Source organism: Papaver somniferum, unplaced genomic scaffold (genome assembly GCF_003573695.1).
Source record: "Papaver somniferum cultivar HN1 unplaced genomic scaffold, ASM357369v1 unplaced-scaffold_21, whole genome shotgun sequence".
Classification (NCBI taxonomy): domain Eukaryota; kingdom Viridiplantae; phylum Streptophyta; class Magnoliopsida; order Ranunculales; family Papaveraceae; genus Papaver; species Papaver somniferum.
This window is the reverse complement of record NW_020631041.1, coordinates 6024095-6045190: the sequence shown is the minus strand read 5'-3', so window position 1 is coordinate 6045190 and position 21096 is coordinate 6024095. Positions and strand designations below refer to the sequence as shown.

Sequence of the window (21096 nt, the reverse complement as noted above, 5' to 3'; positions counted from 1 at the left end):
TTGGTGTGAGAAAACAAATGAGATGTTTCACGCCAATTCTAGTGGAAGCCGAACTTTGTTTGATCAGGATAAAAACTAAATCAGATAGCCTATTTAATTGTCGACTTCTTACTGCAACCTTTAGGTGGTGTTTGTCATCTCTATGACTTTAAGGGAAATCCCTTAAATTTGTCGACATAATACGTGCCATCTTCAGATGTCAGTCTTTCTCCCTCTGGTTAAGGTGAGAGAACGTTTTTAGGTTATCAACATAATTTGCACCATCCTCTTGTAGTGACTTTTCTCCCCCTGATTAAGTGGAATAACCTGAAAGGTTATCAACCTTAATCACGCCAACTTCTGATGGCATCTTAGTCGATCATTGCGGAAATATTACTATCTCATTTCTGGAATCTTTTTTTTTCTTTTTTTGTAAATTATGTATTTCATTCACAGACTAACTTACGTCATTAGCATCAGTAGTTACAATAGTAAATAGATTACATGGAAAATAAAAGACAAAATCTAGAATGTAATTAATAAAACCACTAAAAGGTGTTGGACACTCATATGTTGCGTCGGTAAAAACCTTGACAAGGAAAACCCATAACCAACGGGATAAAACCTTGACGAAGGAAAAGAGCACAACGCGATGAGTCCTAGAGAAGATCTTAAAACTAAATAAACAAGGATAAAGATAAACAAAACATTTGTAATTCTTCAATAACCTAGGAAGCATTTGTTCTCCATCGTTACCCAATGAGAAGTCTTCTAATACTGGCAATATGTAGGATTTCACAAATAAGTTGTGAAGGTTGAGCGACGATGCTCGCAATAAAACTATGGATTCCTGAGCCATTCTATCACGAACAAATCTGATAAAAGTGTCACGGCGGCCTATACAGGAAAGAGATCTCTTCTTAATGATTGAGGATGACGGTATATCTTTTTCTGCAATCGAAGATTTGAATAGTGAGAGTTGCATCTTCAAGAAAATACAACAATATATAACATAGCTAGTACTGATTTCAGCATCATGTTGTTTCATAGGAGTTTTCATTTTCCTATTCCAAGAATAAACACAAAGGTAGGTTAAATTACACAAAATCTGAACACAGACACAATACATAATATTAGGGAAAGCTAATAAACATGAAATAATTTAAAAATGCAACTAGCACTAACAGGAAATTCACTATAAGCAAAATTTAGGGCTAAGCACAGTTCAGATGATAAATATTACTAAGCTATCTAGCATTTAGGCATCTCCATTAAAAATACAAAGGAATTGGAGAAATCACGGAAAATAAATTATCCTTAAGCAACAAGAAAAACAATCACTAATGAACCTCAAATGTTTCCATCAAAATAAAAACAAAATAAAGCTAAAATACTTAAAATAAGATTAAGTTCAGCAAAAAGGCCCCTGTTTAGCCAAGATACAAATTGGCACTACACTCCTGAGCTTGTAATTTTAAGCAGATTCCGATGATTATGGTTCCTTGGCTTAGCAAGAGTAAAGTATATACTATTAAACGGATGAAAAAAAATAAAGGAACGCAGAAAGATGAGGCTAGTGTACCTTTGGGCTCTGTTGGGTCAGAGGAGCAAAGGTAAAGATGTGAGGGAAATGAGCAATATAGATGTGATGATTAATTCCCAAAAAGAAAATGCAAAGTCAAAAACAGAAGCAAAAGACTCTTAAAACTATTTGACAACTATATTTAATTCAAAAAAGCACTATGGAGACATACACACAACAGAGACAAAATAAGATCCAATAGAAAAACTAGTAGCACCAAAGGAAACCGGTGCAAACTAAACATGAGCACACAAGCAATAGACAGAGAATTTATAGAAATTCAAGTAATTAATATAAGAACAGAGATTACGGGCACAAAGGAACCCGAGACAAAAGACTAGAAAAGGAAAGAGAAGATGGGGAATAACAAACAAAAAAGAAACAAAACATTCAAGAAAGAAAAGGGGTAGACCACCCAGATCTTAGTAAAAGAGAGGAAATAGAGAAGAAATATGAACCGCCAGACTTACAACAACAAACAGGTCAAGAGAGCTAACACTCAAAGAAAAAAGACAGAGATGGAGGTACCGCAAACAAACAATAATGATGGTAATACGAGACACCTTCCACATTTTGGAATCATATTTGAGTTTACCAAGATGCATTTTAGAAAACCACCTATCACCAGAAAAATAGATCTACATTTTTATCATCTTAGCATACCAATATTGATATAAGACTTTTAGAAATATCCTGCTGATTATAACAACAAAACAAACTGGAAATTTAAATGAATCCAAGAACACCCACAAAAAAGGCATAAAGACAAATTAAAAAAATTGAGAGATTAAAGCACGGAAGAGAAAGAAATTGAAAGACATCAGTAAAATTAAAATGGTCCATATACTAAAGCGAAAGATAAGAAACCACCAGAGAGAGGAAATAAAGGATTGCAAACAAACATCCAAATCTACAAATTAGGAAAAGATAAAAGGAAAGAGACCGCTTAAGAGTAATAATAAGAGCAAAATCAAGAACAATTAGTCTAGAGAGACAAAGGCCAAGAATCACTACAAACAGATCCAGAAAAGAACCAAGAATCGGGAACCGAGAATAAGATACCATACCCAAGAAACAAGAAGGAACAAATAAGAGAGAGGAGAAAGACCAAAGAATTTCGGAAGAAAAGGGAAGAAATAAATCCAAGAAACATCATAAGAAAGAAAAACCAACAAAGAATAGAAGACAACAAGAAACAAAAGAAAGAAGCTCCAAATCGTAGAGGAACCATCAAGCAGGGACAATCTAAAATCCTAAAAACCTAAGAAAAAAGAAAGAAATCCATCGCATCAAATATGTTCTAACTCATAACCCTCAGATCCGTTCCTTGATGCTCATAACCCACCCTTACCCAAAGGTTTGCTAAGATTTACTCAGCCATGGCGTCTAAGTTTTCAAAAAGATAGGAGAGAGCAATTCAGGTACTCTTGAATTCTTACAGCTGAAATACGAATACTGATTTTCTAGAATCTTCTGCTTCCATAATTGCCTGATTTTCAAAGGAAATTCTGCTCATGATGGTTTTAATTTAACTACACAAAAAGTACCGAAAAACAGCTACAGGCTCGACAAGATATGAGACATTTCACGCCGTTCCCTTTTGACGGCTTACTTCCTCCCCCCAACGGTTGCAATACAGTTTCATCTTCAGTGAGACATTACCAACACATGGTTTTAAATGTCTTATGAATGGAAACCAACATATATAACTAGGTGACGCTATGGACTAAACACGTAAATTGTAAGGTTGATTTGCAAGACATAATTGATGGTAAGTATTTGGTCGAGCAATAAACTAAAGATGCTTAAACAAAGAACTCAACTAGACCATGTCGGGTGCGCACATGTGCTAACTATATGATCGATATAACACCAACTGAAGGCAAAGCATCAAAAGCATATCAATTTACCACAAAAATAAACAGATTTAACTGGAAAGTCCAAAAATGGATACGCAACCACAAGATTTTCACAAATGGTTCGACAAATCCAACATTACGTGTCAATATAAACAAGAGATCATCTAGAAGATGCGTCTATTAATACAATGAAGTATTAAAAATTGTCCACACTGCAGGAAAATAATCCCTACAAAATGCCATCGTGAATTCTTTCAAGGGATTAATGTTGGTGATTCAAAATGCTAATGTTAATGCAATTTAAACAACTAATTGTTTCAGGGACCAACAACACAATTTACATCCTCATCTATACAAGCTTCAGGTTCTGTAAAGGATGTCCATGAGCATTTTGAATCGTCTACTCATCTTGGTAGAACTTTGGTGTCCATATCGACCATGCCTCAGCATGAAAAATCGAGGTCATTAAACTTCTAGCTAATGACATTGTCGGATTCTACTGATAGAATCTTCATATGGTAAAGAGTCTCAAGCTTCTCTAAACGTGCTTCTGGCACAAAACAAATGAAATAAAATACTCCATAAAAATGCTCATTTATTATTTGAAGGTGGTAGTACCAAATATTTTCAAGACTCAACGGATCCTTCAGGTCCAGAATAATACAAGACGTTAATAATACTAGCTTTTATACCACAAGAATGATACACGCCCTTACGAAGTCGTGTATCATATTAACCGAACCCGAATGGTATTTCGAAATTCACAAACCTCTACAAGGGTTATAAAATGGTTCAAAAAATCGTGTTGATTGTTCCGGTTTCTGAGACATATATCTCTATCGTCTATTTAAAATGGATAGATTACTTCAGGAATCCATATCCGTTGTCACAGATAGACGAGAGATAGACATTAATAAGTTATTAACAAAATCATTACCTAACCATGGGATACTTCGGGAACCAAAAACTTCGTGGCTAATTCCTGGAAAATGGAATCAAACCCACAGTTGTCAATAATTTTTTTAGCATGCCGAAATTTGGAAATTGCGGTATACAATTCGTGAACATGGTTTACAATGCTTCGATGTCTCCTTGCTTTAGTCCTGGCATCCAACGTAGTTGGACATTTAATTTGATTCTCACTTTTGTCTTTTGAAGAAACCAGAATTGTTCCATCTATAACACGTTGCAAATTTTCGAAATACATCTATATCACACATATACAAAAAGTTACATTCCAACACATTGGTTAATCACAAAATCATCACAAAACATATTGCTTCAAGCACATTATCAATTTCCATCGCAATACAATGTCCAAAAGCATTTACAATCCTAATAACATTTCCATCCTAATCACATTATTATCTAATCACAATACAATGGCTCATTTCCATCTACAACATCACAATTCAATCCTAATCACCTGACCCGTATTGGTTCATTCAACAATGAAGCCTAAACTATCCATTAATACAATTCTTCAACAATCAACCCTAAACCATACAATTCTTCGAATATTTATACAATCCCTTAATTCTCAAACAAATTGGTTCAATCAACGATCAACATACAAGGAGAGACATCAAAATCAACCTAAAATATCAACATTTTCATCCAAATCAAAATAAAATTAACTTTAAACCCTAAAGTTAAAATCACTCACCTATGATTATATTGTAGATGAAATTTGAAATTGAAGCAGGGAATTAGTTCATCTGGGAGTTAGGAGCAAACCCTTTTAATTTCAGCTCATGAAACACGGTAAGTCTACATGCTAATCAAATGGGGGTGGAGAGGGTTTAGGGGAGGAAAAATATAGAACAAGAAGAAATGGGAAATCCGGGAGTGGTTTCAGTAAACTTATACCTATACAACGGAAAATCAATTTCCATTTCGCAATATTGACACGGAGACTCAGTTTCCGTGTCATATAGGGAAGGGATAAAATAACACCATAATGAGGTTGCCTTGTGATTCATATCCCTTCCTTACATTTGAGGGATAGGAAAGGGATGCCCTGCACAATAGTGCGTGGCCTTAAGTAATGACCCTTTTGCAGTCACCTTTCAAATAGAGAAGTTTACTAATGCCTTGTTTTTAGCCCTTTTAGCCGCTTCCCGGTACTGCTACTGCTTCTGTTTCTTAAGCTGAAAATACACAACTCCGGAACCTCACTTCCACAGTGGGACCGTATTCATAAGGGACTCACCATCCACCCAAATAAGTTTTTCAATTTTGGGCTTACTTTTAAGAAAGATGCTTTAGATTGTTTCTAGACAGCTTGTCAAGAATCTCTGTTAAATCAACCAAAACGTGGATCATGATTACAATTGTTTATGACAGATACATACCAGTTGGGTAAAATAGTAGCACACCATGCACATGCATTCATATTCAAAGGGAAATGTCAAATGATGCTCACATGGTGATTGGTTACATAACACCATAAACGTAGGAACATCAACTACCAAATTTGAAAGAAAAATTAACTAATAGTGCAGATGAAGAATATTAGGGTTATATTTTGGATGGTCAAAGAACTCTATAAATGATCAACTCTCTTCAACCCCTTTTGTTCATCATTTTTTCGTTCTAGATTTCCTTTTTGAGTCAGTTACACATATCACAAACTAGAACAAACAATCACTACGTTTTCATTTCTCTGTTGATTCTTAAATATCTTTTTAAGCTCGTCCTCATCACTTTAAGTAACCCACTTCTCTTATTATCCTTTTATACTAATTCAATGAGTAGTCTCATTAAAATGGAGAACAGCACAAGCATGAGTTACTTGGATCAGAATCAATTATTACTCAATGAATTAGTCCAAGCTAAAGATCTACCAGAACAGTCAGAAACTGATCTTGGTACTGCTGCTTCTACTAATGTACACTTGTCGGTACCTATAATCTTATCTTCTTTTGAAGAATCCCTTTCCAGGTTGACGGGAATCAAATCCGAATTCGTCAATGAGCCTCAAACGACCGGATCGACTGACTCTCGAAGTATGGTAAATGGAGGTCCTAGAAGCGATTGCGACTCTGATCTTGGTTCGAACCCCTACAAAAAGAGGTTTATATACATGGATCTCTTTAATAGTATCTAATAAAGTTCGTGCAGATATCGTTATTGTGAGTTCCATCTCTTTAAGTGTATATTTCTCTGCGATTACAGGAAAACGGTACAGACATGGACGGAACAAGTACACGTTTGTGAAAAAACTGGCCTCCAAGGGCCCATAGCAGATGGGTATAGTTGGAAGAAATATGGACAAAAAGACATTCTTGGAGCCAAACATCCAAGGTGCGCAAGAAATTAACTCTGAACTTGATGAACAATACACAAATAAAGATGAAGGGAAGTCATCAATTTACAACGGTGTAACTATTTAGTCTTTAATTGGATGTTATTTTTGCAGAGGTTATTACAGATGTGCTCATAAAACTGCTCATGGGTGTTTAGCTATGAAAAAAGTTCAACGATCGGACGAAGACACATCGATCTTTAATGTCACATATAGTGGAAAACATACTTGTATTCAAGCTGCACATTTCCTCCCAGGCCAATCAGTTTACAGAGCTGATCAACTATATGCAAAACCACTGAAAAAATCACAAGAAACTATCATCAATTTTCAATCAGGTTGTCATGTTAAAACAGAGAATTCTGGGACGACCCAAACATTACTAAGATCGCCATCTACATCCATTCAATGTATAGAGAGACAAAGCAACAACGACATTTCCTCCTCGATGGTACCTGATATTCAGTACTCCATGGGTAGTCCGTTTTTATCTCCATATTTATTAGCTCCGGCAACTTCAGAATCTGGTTCCTTTTCTCCTTGTAGAGTGCAGGACTTGCAAACTTTGGGCTATGATATTTGTGAGCACACTTCAATAATAACTTCGGCATTTGATTCTGCAGATGTTTATTTCGATTTCAATTATTTCCATGGCTTATGATTTTAATTTTCTATTTGTTGTATACTCATCAATAATTTTGTACAACCAGATGAGTTAAGGATTTTTCTCCTAATTATGGAGATAATCTCATTTAAATTACCTCGCAACTCAAAATTGCATTGTGATAAAAATAAAAAATTGTCCACGAGAGATCTATAACTCAATTTGGCGACCCAAAATCTGCGCATGAAAAGAAATCTATTAATAGGCTACTTCATGAACCGATATGTCTGTGTTAGAGATTCTCTCTCGTCAACGTTTCTTTTAATTTAGGATGGATTGATATATTATTATTTAGGAAAATAGAAAATAAATGAATTGTGGGTGAAATATTATCCCACGCTATTAATAAGCAACTTCCATTTGCCCTTTCCTACACCTGTGGAGGTACTGTTTAGGATGGAACCATTTACTGACCATTAATGAAGGTGGGCAACATTTTGGGATCCTGCTTTTAATACTGAGCCGAGATTTAATAAAAATTAAACGAAACTGGGTGGCTAACTTTGTTTTCTTGTTCGTGGAACTCCATAATTAATTAACTAATCATATTTTAATATCAACTTATTATTGATATAATCGACAAAAACATCTTAAAGAAAAGCAAAGATTCTATTCTGTATCCCAACTCTCTTAAAACCGCCTAGACACGTAAACACCCAAATGAAACCCGTTACGAATCTGTAATCAATCACTTCACGCCTTGCAACTTCATTCTACGGTACTTACCAAATATCTTTGCTATCACGCCCTCCATCCAAGTTACATAAGCCGCGCATTAGCTTTCATCTATATACCAGATGACTCTTTTCCAACATGACATTATACCAAATCTAATTTTAATTTTAATTTTTGTAGTTTTCACTAAAAATAAAGGGTAAAACAAAAAAAAGGGCTGATAATTATAAAACCCATACAAATTTCTTAATCTAAGAGATTAGGTTTCTCTGCTTATATAATTTGGACAGAGGGGAATACAAAAATAAAAACTTCTTATTAACTTTGATAATGTCTATAAACTTTGATTAATACACTTGCTTCTCTGTTTTATTGTCTATATACTTATGTATGCTAATTTTAAAATGCGTGTTACACATGTATTTTTATTATTTTCCAATTTAATGTGGATATTTGATTTTGATCTAACCTATATATGAGTTTGATCTATATGTTCATATTAGATTTTGTGTTTGGTCCAAGCTATTGACAAGAGATTTTCTGCAGAAAAAAATGGGTAAGTGAGAATGGCAGAAGAAATGGAGTGGAACCGTCTAGTATCCGAATGTGAAACTCTTTTATTTTCTTCCTTTTACATGTGAAGGTAATGTATAGTGTTTAAGAGCTTCTCCAATGGTTGTTGTATGTATTTCCTATGTGGCAACACAAACAAGATATTTTTATTCCAAGTTTTCATTAAGTTTAGGTGAAAAAAGTTATTCATCTCCAATGGTGTTGTTTGTGATCATTTTCTTATTAAATGTAAATTTTATGTTTAGTAATTTTAAGATTTTATTAGATCTAAAAATGATTATTTATTATATTAGAATTAATTTTAGTAAATAAAATATATTTTTAATTAAAAAAAATGACTAGGATGGTAGACAATGTCAAGGAAAATGTGGGAAACTAGACATTCCCCTTGACATTTTCTACCTAAAGTCATGCATACTTTGAATTATGACATCCGGGTTGGAGAATGATTTTAGAGAAGATGGATGTGTATCCTAGATGGGTTTTGACATTTATCTGCACACACATGCCATTGGAGAAGCTCCAAGGGAAAATGTTTCGTAGTTGTTTCTTCTTCTTTTCTGATTCAAAAGGAAAGATTATTTTAAGCATTTTATTTTTCTTAAACAATAAATATAATCATCTTTTAAGGCTCAACCGGGTTGGAACTTTGATCTGCAGTCAAATGCTCCACCACTGAGATAATGTCAACCCTCTTCTTACACCAATTATATATGATCCATATCTATGTCCCTCGCCAGTTTCTTGATTTGTTTCCTTTAATATATTATAGGAATAAAGTATCGCACATACAAGTTATGCGAAGAAAAGAAGATATAATGATAGCGAATATGATCGCGCACAGTTAAGTCAACATGACGTATCAGATGAAGTCAGCATAATCACGAGTAAAATGTGAGGATATGTGCGAAGTATGGAAGATCTGCGATGTATGCAGGTATAAGTGTGCGATAATAGCGCACAGTAATTCCGAAACAATGGGATATCTTAGTTGTCATCCACTATGTAATACTCTATATAAAGGGTACATTGGCCTTGTGAGAGGGAAAGTTCTTTTTAGGATCCTTAGTCAAGAAATTAAGAAAGAGAAAGATTATAGAGAGGGAGAGAAAACTTAGAATCTCTATTACGTGTAATTCATTCTTATGATTTTGATAAATAAAGAAATGATTTACTTTGAGATCGATTGATTACCAAAGGATCTTCATATTTGTATGGTTGTAGGATTTCCTGTAATTACATTTGGCGTTAGAAAACATCTGGAGTGATAAATCGTGTTGGTGAATTTGTTTAGAAATTTAATCCCAAAAAGAAGGAGTGATGGTGAGAAATGGATCAACTATTGAACAAACGACAACGAGAAGGAGTACAAGAATTGCTGAGAGAAGAAGAGGTGAAATTCCAGATCAACCAGAAATGGATGAAAGAAATATTCAAAGAAACGAAGATCCAATTGGACCTCAACATATATAAGAACAAAACAACCCTATCGATCATGATAGAGTAAGCATGCATACTTCACAAACTGATTCTACTGAAGAAGAAGACCAAAGAACTGCAAGAGAGGGAATGATAGAAGCAGATGAAGACTCCAATTGGGGAGCCTAGCTATGCGATTGTGGCGTGCACCCTAGTTCGCATATATGCAAGAGGCAAAAAGTAAGACCTAAAGCACTTCATAATTCGCAAGCTAGTTAAGCATGACTCAAGGGAAAGCTATACCAACCCTGGAACTTGAGTCATGGAGATTTTGGGATGAAAAAAACGAGAAAGCCCATCCGGGAGGGACGCCTAAATCGAAAAATTGGGGATAAATCCTATGGAGTGCAGAAACTCGATCAAGGCGCCGAGGTACACGGTTGAATCAAGAGTGCGAGGGGAGTTGGAGTCTACTTTACCACTCTTGACAAGTCCTGACTATGATGCACTGGCTCGGTCCGAAGATACCCCACTTAGGGTGCAATCTCGTAACCGTAAACCTTATCGGTGGAGGGAAAAGAGATTGCGAAATCAACTGGTTGTTGTATTACCGGATGGGAGGATCCAACCTTAACCCAGTAGAGGTAAGACTCCTTGAAGGGGCAACTAGGGGGAAGATAAGGACGACACCCTCCGTTAGGGAGATGAATTGTGTCAAAGACATAAATGTCATGAGGCTTTTTACTCACAAGAGTATTAAGGATTATCGCATTTACGCACGAGAAAACCTGTAGAGGTAATAATACAAGAAGAATTTAAGACGATATCAATGGGTCGATATAGTAAAATGTAAAGACGTCCTGCGATTTCTCGTACAAGAAAACCTGAAGAGGTAATAATACAACTACGATTTCGTCGCACAGAAAAATGGAGACATGCAAAATAAGACCTTTACTTAGGAAGGCACAATAAGACCTCTAGAGATATATGCTGTGAAGCATAAGAGTTATGATCTATTATCGTACGTTGCGAAAACACTCGCACAAGTACATGACTGAGGTATGCGAAACATACAAGATCATGAGTATATCATTCTGCGTCAACTAACATAGGCAAGAATGGGAATGCAAGCATCAAAAATGATGTTACTTTCCCTATATAATAAACTCATGGTCACATGAGAAAAGTTGGTATTTTACAAATACAAATATAAAAATAAAGGGAAGAAAATTATCAATATATTTAAGAAGTCTAATGTATATTCAAGAAGAACACTAAAAGGGAAAAATTCAAAAAGATACAAGGATATACAAGAGGCAGAAAGAAGAATCTACAACGACAAAACGAAATCAGTCTTCGTGCGGATTATCTTCATTATTCTGATTATCATTATTGCTTCGCTCAACGTCAGAATCATGAATTTCTTCTTCACCTTTTTCGTATTTTCATACTCAACCTCACTATGAGAAATAAAAGGAATATCTTTGTTGGGAGAAACATCTTCAATAGGATAATGGGAAAGGGGAATATTATTTTCGTCACACACTATCTTTATTGCTGCGTTACGACCGTGAAGGGCATCTTTGTTATTATTTGAGACAGTAACAACATAATTCTTCTTGAGCTTGCGATATTTGGAATCACGGGCAGTATACTTCGCACCCAAATCTTTTGATAGCCTTTGGAATTCTTTGAGTTTCTTCTTTAATTCTTTAATTTCTTCAGCATAGTTCTCTCTTTCTCTGCGAAATATAAAGTTGTGTTATAATTGGAAAGAAGATATTTTATCTTTCAGAAGAAATAGGAAGTATAAAAGAGCAGTAGATGACCTTCATTATTGGAAATAATGTCTTTAATTAAACAGTATGTTCGGATTCAAGGCTCACTTTTACAGCTAAATCAGTTCTAGCATCATTAAAAACCCTAGCATCCCATTTAAAATCATCTTCACTTTCTATAAGGAGCTGGGATCGGATAAGATTTCTTTCCTCCATGAGTGTTTCCTTATCGCGTAAAGCTAAATATCGCTCGACTTGGACTTCAAGTAAAAGTTTTTGAAAATTTTCTAATGCCTTCGCACCCATAAGAATAGATTTATCTTTCTCATCAATAAGGGAATTATTTTTTGTTTCTAAAACTTTAATTTTATCTTTGGATTCCCAAAAACGACGTTTGAAGCTGTTACAAGAGGTTGGGGAACTTCTATGATCAATACTGAGGAGTTGGTATTCTGATTTGAGTTTTTCAAAAGAAAGGGAGTTTATTCTATCTTTAGTGAGATAATTTAAAGGAGAATTAAGATAGTTCAAAAGAGTGTCATCATCGACAGGATGATGGGCATAGCGAAATAAAGAAGCTGCTTCATCGGAGAGTCGATACATTTCTGCAAGAATACATAATTCAAGAAAAGCGAATATAAAAAAAAAGGGGGCGGCATAAGACAGATAAATGGTTATAGAATAAAATACCAGTCAGTTGATCATTCGTTTTGAGAAGCTCTGATATCTTATTCGCAGAAGTAGAAACTTCAGCTTCAAGTTTAGAATTCTTAGTTAAAAGAGATTGAAGTCTTCTTTCATAATCTGAGGATACTGCATATGACATGCGAGACATCTGTGAAGATAAAAAAAATAGTTAATGATATAGAATGACGAAATGATATGATGATGCGAAGATTAAAACTTGCTAAAAAACTAAAAAAGGATAGAAATTACTAGAAGACCAAAAAAAATTTGAAATCTAGGAATTAATAAAGATGAAGCTCTGCGAAGTGAAGAATCATCTAAGCGAGGAGCATCACAAATTTTTGATACCATTTCAAGGGTACGAGTTAACTCATCATTACCCATAGAAGTCATGGAATCCAAAAACACGCCAGATAAGACTTTCATTGAAGAATCAATTAATGAGTCTTCAGATGCGAGGATGTCATCGTCGCTGGATTCAGTATTTGAAGCGGAATCATATACTCTCTTACGCTTATTTTCAAGATTTGAGGGAGAAGAAGAAGATCGGGTTCTTTTAGATTTGATTTTGATCCTCTTCTTAGTCTTGACACCAGAAGAACTCATCTATGCGAATAATAATGATAAGAAATAGAGGAAACAATATATTTAAAATGAAAGGTGGAATGTTCCTTACCTTATTATTTCGCGAAGGAGTGTCTTCAATGGATTTCTTAGCTTGCTTGATTTTATCCTTCCCCCTTATAGTCTAATATAGGAGAATCTAAATGTTAATGCAAAAATAATAAACATACGAGGGTCAAAATACCAATGCGAAGATCTTACATACCTTTTTTTATTCTTCCGACAAGATGAATTCCCAAGGATGATAATAAGAAAATTTCTGAGGAATAGGAAGATCTGAGTTATCCACAGCTCTGCCAGCTACATAAGACAATAACAGGACAATTCACCCAACCCAAATCATTAGATCTACGACAAGTCTTGTTCGAGTTACTATTCCAATCGACATCTCGCATTATTCTCTTATCTTCATCGATATTCTCATTTCTTCTTATGCGAATGACCCATTTTGTAGATTCATTTTTCATAAGTGCCATATATTAATACTGAAAGAAGTTATCAAGAGTATACTCACGGGGGTCAATAACTTTATCACGATACAGTTCGTTTCACACTGCATATTCATAAGAAGTTCCCAATCCTGATGCGCGACGAGCATATTCAAGAACTATTCTAATTGTGTTACCACTCAATTGAAAAACGGCTCGAGCAAATCGCTTGTCAACAAGGATTTCATAGAATAAAGGGATGTTAGCATTATACAACGGGATAAGAAGACCATTCTGAAGTTGCTCTAAGGAGACAATTATTCTTTGATTTGTCCATTGTTCTGAGTTGATCAAATCAAGAGTGAGTTTGGATGAATAATTACATCCAGGGGGAAGAGTGAGTGAATAACCTCTTGTACCGAGTTCTTCTTTTAAAGCTGTGAAGGCCAATTCATTCTTCTTAGCAATTGATATAACCATTTTCAGAATGGGATTGATGAAAGCAATAAGATTAAATCAGGACGTGAAGAACAGTAAGAAGGAGAAACTGAACTGTAAATAATAGTACTGAATGGATGCAGTAGCAGAGAGAAAGAAGAAGAAAAATAAGAAGAAAGACTGAAAAGGGGAAGTTATTCACCGTTCCCAAGGCTTTATTTCATTAATGCGAGAAAAAAACCGATAGAAAGAGGCGGTTAAAAAGATGTGTCAAGAAATGTATGGTTGAAAAGATACGCATTAAAAAAGAAATCTTAAAATCCGGAGATGTGTCGCTGGGATAGAATTTGAAAAGTTGAACATGTGCGGTGATAAATATTAAAAGGTTCTCACTTCGCTCATTTCACGGAAAGAACAATATGAGAAGAGGAAAAATGTAGGAATAAAGTATCGCACATACAAGTTATGGGAAGAAAAGAAGATATAATGAGAGCGAATATGATCGCGCACAGTTAAGTCAAGATGATGTATCAGATGAAGTCAGCATAATCACGAGTAAAATGTGAGGATCTGTGTGAAGTATGGAAGATCTGCGATGTAGGCAGGTATAAGTGTGCGATAATAGCGCACAGTCATTCCGAAATAAGGAGATATCTTAGTTGTCATCCACTATGTAATACCTTATATAAAGGGTAGACTGGCCTTGTGAGAGGAATAGTTCTTTTTAAGATCCTTAATCAAGAAATTAAAAGAGAGAAAGATTGTAGAGAGGGAGAGAAATGATTTACTTTTGAGATCGATTGATTACCAATGGATCTTCATATTTGTGTGGTTGTAGGATTTAAAGAATGTCTTTGGTCGCTCATCAAAGTATCTTTTGCTTTATCTTTTTTCGATTAATAAACAACATCGTTATCTCCATTTTAGGCACATTTTTTTTGTCTTGACTCATACAATAATTCATTCAACAAAGTAATTGATATATATAATTAACCTGAATTTTGAGTACTCCCCGACAAAACATAACAACTACTCAAACTTGAAAATCCAAACTCTCCGGATTCAAATTTATCGATCATCCACACCTAAACTTCACTTCTTTACATCCCACTATTTGCAACGTATAGTTTATGGTGGTAAGCATATAATTACAATATGGATGAGAACACAGATAAGAAGCCTTTGATTATCAAAGAGATAATCCATGCAAGAGAGCTACTAAAGGAACTTCAATGTCAGCTTAATTCCTCCTATATTTTTCACGACTTAATAACCAAAATTTTAAACTCAGTTGAGACTTCTCTCTCGATGCTAGAAAAAGTAAAGATGGAGAACGAATCCACCCCGAACTCATCCAAGGTTCATATCAGTACCGGAAGCCCCCTCAGGGATATCAATTCCGATTTCGTTCCAGGTCGGTCACGAAAAAGGTATAAGAACTGACACAACTGGCAGATGTCACTGTAATAAAATGTTAAAGTCGTTGGGTAATGATACCAGCTATCTGAATTCGAAACTCGTCAGCATCGGGATGGGGGAATTTTCTCTTTCTTTATCTAACTACCTGGGCTTGTAGGTAATAGACCTCTACGAGGTTTAAACTTTAATATAACCTTGGACTTTTAAAAACTGACACAACTGTATGGTATATACAAAACGTACAATATTATTTCAGTAGAGGATTTGTCGTCTAGCTTATACATATGTCTGATCACGTATATCAGAGCGGTAGTAAGATGGACGGAACAAGTACGTGCTTCATCAGAAACAGGACTAGAAGGACCCCTACATGATGGATACAATTGGAAGAAATATGGGCAGCAAAGTACCCTAGGTAAAGGGAACAATAACACTCTCAAGTCACCAATCCACCCACTAGTCCAGAGGCAAAATTTTCTCTTTGATGATGTTATTTGTCTAACTAGATATTCTTATAAATCACTTTGCAGAGGTTATTTCAAATGTCATTATCGAAGGACTCAAGGTTGGTTAGCAATGAAACAAGTTCAACGATCCAAACTAGACTTGTTCAACTTCAACGTTACGTATATTGGAAAACACCACTGTAATGAAACAGCAGCACTACTTTCAGACCAATATTCAACAAATAAACAAGAGCATGATCAGCGTCATTGGCCAAATTATCATGAAGAGCCAAGGGAGGATAAATCATCTGATGAGACATATATAAACTTTCAAACATCAAGTTTTCAAGTTGCAAAAGACAAGGATAAACAATTTGAGTCTTTTCCTTCTTTTTCTATCTATTCTACTACTTCACCACAACCTGATATTGGTACCTGCCTAGGGAGTAAAGAAAATCACTTCTACCCTTCTTCGGTTCAACCTGAAACTCATTCTCCTAGTCCTAGTCTTAGTCCTGCATTTATAAGTACTCCCACAACTTCAGAATCCAACTACAAAATGAAAAATATTGAAAATTTTACAATATTTCACCAAGTACTGTTGGTGCAACTTCGTCCTCTGAATATAGTTATTTGAATCAACTGGACTCTAGTTGGGACTGGGATTTCCCAATAGATTATAGTCCTCCAAAGTTTTTATGAGTTAAGTTAATTGTAATTGTCCTGTACAGTAGTTTATCAACTGAAACCATCATTGAGTCAATCGACGTCGGTGATAGTACTTGACAAGCAACGGAGCATAAGGTTGGCTTCAACGGTGTGAACGGAGCAGCTGCGGGCCCAATCGTAGAAGTATATGGCCATCTTATTTATTTGACATGTTTTGAAACAGTTTGTCTTCTTTTTTATTGGATGTGGCCCGACTACATCACAGCAGTCAGGCATTACGAATTATCATATTTTTTAATTTTGTATATTTGATATCATATAGGAAACGTGTTTCTAGTTTTGTAAATAAAAATTGCCTTCCTAAATAATGGAGTGTGAGCTATTTGGTTTTTCGTCTTTATGGACTCTCTTTGTAACTTGTAACCTTTCTGTTAAAAGAATAAAAAATGAAAAAACAAAGAAAAGAGAAGAAAAGGTAAATAAAAATTGCCTTCGGTAAATAGTGGAGTGTGAGCTATTTGGTCTTTTCTCTTTATGAACTCTCTTTGTAACTTGACACCCTAGCCTATAAATAGAGGCTTATTTCCTATGTAATACTACATTGCAGAGCCGATCTTGTTTCTAGAAGGACCCTGTGCGAAATTTTTCATAACGCCTTTTACAATGTCAAATATTTTGTAACAATAATAAACAAAAAAAGATCAATAATTTTTATTTAATTTGTAAGATTATCGACGGTACCAAAGAAAAATTTACGACTAAATAATGGTGTTAATGAATATTTTATATATAGAAAAAAATGAAAGTATTAAATAAGAACTTTCTTTCTCGATGTCAATAAGAATACACAAGGATAACACAAATGATAGTAAGCTTACTCTTGGGAGGTAATGGTATTAGGTTAAATAAGGTCAAATTTAAATTTAAATCAACAACGAATTGATTGCTCAGTGGATGGATTGTTAGTATTGCCCCATAGGTTGTGTTCGAGTTCAGCCATGGTAAAAAATTTCTTTTTTTTCTTGTTAGTGTATGATGTTTGGGCCGGAAGAAAAGGCCCGATTTTCTTTTTTCTTGTTAGTGTATGAATTTTGGGCCGGAAGAAAAGGCCCGACTCTGCTACATTGATACCCATATGAATATTTATTTTTTTACCTATTTCTGTTTCTTACATATTACTTCAACGCGTTATCAGCACAACCACTTTGTGCAATTTTTTTATTAGTTTTGTCGCTCGAGATTAATCATGGATCACTTTACAAAAATATTGTCCTGGTTCTAATCAATCTTAATTTTTATTATGGATGCGTTACCAGGTATTCTCGTTCCAAAAAATAATTTTGTTTTCATAGTATATTAGGGTTCCACGAACGTATGCTTCTCAAACATAGATATTTTACCGTTAGATTTTCATGAAATTTTAATACGTTCAACCTAATTAGGTATTAAATTCTATTTTAAAATTTAAATTAAATCGGCATATGACGCAATCTCCAAAATCGGATTTTAATGAAACTATCTACTTTCAGCAAAATCCTAATTTATAACAGCGTAAGAAAACCTAACTTTAAAAATTCCAATCTTTGGATTATGCTAATATGTGCTATATATTGTGCTTATGTATACATCGTAAAAATTTCATAAAGATCAAACCATTGGATGTAATCTAATATACGTGATATTTCAATATGTAACCGTAGTAACATTCATTGAAACAGTCATACGGCGTCATGAATATCTTTTTATCTAGACGTTGGATATGTTTCAAATTTTGTTATGTTTGGAGCAACGATACGATGGATCTTATGTAAAACTTTCATCAACATCGGAGATGTTTGCATTTGTTTTCTAATCACTAAAATTGGATGATGAAGTTGTCAATTTTAGGGTTAACAATATATTTGGTCCTATATGCTAATAGTTTCAAGTTTATTACCGATGAACCTGAGTACTTCAATATTCAAAGTCTCAAGAACTAAGTCTTCAAATCTTCAAAATCTTCAATCTTCGATTTAATATTCAAAGTAACAACCTGTAAATAAAATTTTTATTACTCTATTGATTTTTCGCACAGAACGGAGTTGGTTAACTATGGAAAATCAATGGATCTATCTTACAGATCTAGAAATTACCTTATATCATAATAGAATGATCATTGAACCATCAAACTAGGTGCAATCAAATATTCAACCGTTAGTCAATTAAATCAATAATCGAAAACTAAAACAACAATGCAAATTCTAGTTTCCTACCAACGGTACTAATAGAGCTTCTCGATCCCACAAACGACTTTAAATAAGCGGGACATAAGAGATTTCTCCTAATTAGGGTACTTTCCTCTCCGATATAGTATTACAAAAAATACTAGTAGTCGGCTCCCCCAAAGAAAAAAAAGATGAAGTTTTCCCGGCTAAGGATCAAGTTTGTAAGTGGAGCAAACTTTTCTATTTATGGACCAAGGTAGTTTGGATACCAAGTAAATACAAAAAAAATCGAAAATTCTCAAAGATACGCATATTTTCGGTTTTGTCAAAATCACAACTAATATCCAACAAATAATATCAAGGAACATCTTTGAACAATTAATTAATAAAAAATATCCACATGTTCAAATCCCTCACCATGTCGACATCTTGAACTTTACTATTATGCAAACCCAATTTCCAAAATCACACAAACCCTGTAGTGCACGTGATATTAGAATACATTTTTTGCTTAAGGGAATTGGATCTACCTTACAAAGATAGATAGGTCGGGATCTGTTCTACCTTACTTCCCGAAATGGGTTAGGATCGGTTTTACCTTATACTAATAGATATGTAGGTGACGGTTCTACCTTGTAAAGATAGATACGTAGGGATCAGTTCTACCATATAACAGTACATAGGTAGGGAACTATTCTATCTTGACTCCCAACATAAGTTAGGATCGGTTCTACCTTAATTCCCTCTTTAGGTACGAATTGGTCATCCAGTAGATCTTCATAGAAAATCGGACCAAAATACCTATTGATTTCCTTTTGATTATGAAACAAGTTCGTATATCTACTTACTTAAACCAATGTACTAAAACATAGTTTCCTAGGATGAAATCATACCTACATCCAATACATTATCGAGTAATAAGTTTCATAGATTATGTCAATGACGCATTTATGAAGTTTAAAAGATAAACGTTAAACTTTGTAATTCAATGTAATTCCTTTACACCTTGATCATACTAATATGACCAAGGCTATTACCATATATAACCTTGCATGTTATTTTATTAATCTAAATGACTTGAATGAAACATGATATAAATTGACAACCAAACTTGATATACCACTGCTCGGTTAACAATGGGATTTTCCGAGCGGATGTAACATCGATATGTCTCATGTCCGTCGGGTTTTATTCGTCCGCAATCAGGAGTTACATTTATCGGAAGAAAAAAACCATGATACATTGTCCTGAGCTCCATGTTCTTTGTTTTATTTTGATTCCCTTTTGCGATGCATTTCCAATACATTTAATTTTCTCTTTGTTGCAAGAATATCTTATATCTTTGAGTGGTATAATTTAAGTGTCACGGAAAGTCAGCTAGTAGTACTAGAGCTGCACAACAGGAACCAGACCGAAACCGAAAGAACCAGAACTGGTTGTTTAAGGGGCACAAGAAACGGGATCGAGAATCAGAACTGGTTGTTTAAGAGGCAGAAATAGAGGTTCTTCTCATATTCCCGACTGGCCCGGACTAAAAAGAACAGATTAATTCTAACCATTGATAAATATGATATATATCTAATCTTAGTCGTCCATGCTAAGTGTAGATTAATATTCTCTCTTTCTCACTCTCACAATGAGATTCACTTCCCTTGTTCTTTTTCTTCGTCGGTGCAGTCATGAGCGACGCCACCACCATTATCTAATTCTCCATCACAGCCAGCACCACCAGCGTCTCTAAAGGTTGACAATAAAATTAATAGAACAAGAATCTAGCAATCTACGATCTCAATCATATAATTATCTCTTTATTTTTAATGTTTAATTTCTTAGACAACTCTTTACCTCTCTTTTTGTTGCTATCATTAACAAAAGATAAGGAATTATGGGGTACATATCTATATATCGGGAGATCAAATTCATTCATGCTTACAAGTTCTGTTGGAACTGATCAAGTCATCCTTGAAGAAATTAGATATGCTTTTATTTTTGGTTATCCCCATTAATTCATGTTTCTTTGATTTGTACTCCACAATCTGACCCTAATGATACTTATTACTCCTAATTATATAATGTTTATTGTTTCCTAATCATATGGTGTTTTATTTTTCGCTAGGATTTCAGATTTCACTTGTATGAATCACATTTCTAAAAACAACAAAAATCAACTACAAAGAGGATGGATTCTACCATGGGAGATTCATTTCATATTTCAACTGATGTAAGTAAGGGTTTTTAAGTGCGCAACATATTATGAACAATCTTCTTTATCTTCTCTGGTATACGGAGAGAAATAAGTATTGTTTCACGTCTATTGATTTCACACTTGTAAATAGGAACACTTA

The 21096-nt window shown here is 34.5% G+C and overlaps 1 protein-coding gene across 2 annotated transcripts; it reads left to right on the top strand.

The window, feature by feature from the left end:
* Positions 1-6079: 6079 nt before the first annotated feature.
* Positions 6080-7458, top strand: LOC113339898 (probable WRKY transcription factor 53). Of its 2 annotated transcripts, XM_026585116.1 has the most exons (3): positions 6080-6495; positions 6598-6726; positions 6842-7458. In XM_026585116.1, exons 1-3 carry the CDS (start codon positions 6170-6172, stop codon positions 7386-7388), a joined length of 1002 nt encoding a protein of 333 aa, XP_026440901.1. In that variant the 5' UTR covers positions 6080-6169; the 3' UTR covers positions 7389-7458. The 2 variants fall into 2 exon arrangements, with proteins under 2 accessions (XP_026440901.1, XP_026440902.1); XM_026585117.1 differs by lacking the exon at positions 6842-7458 and having other exon boundaries at positions 6598-6774.
* Positions 7459-21096: the final 13638 nt, after the last annotated feature.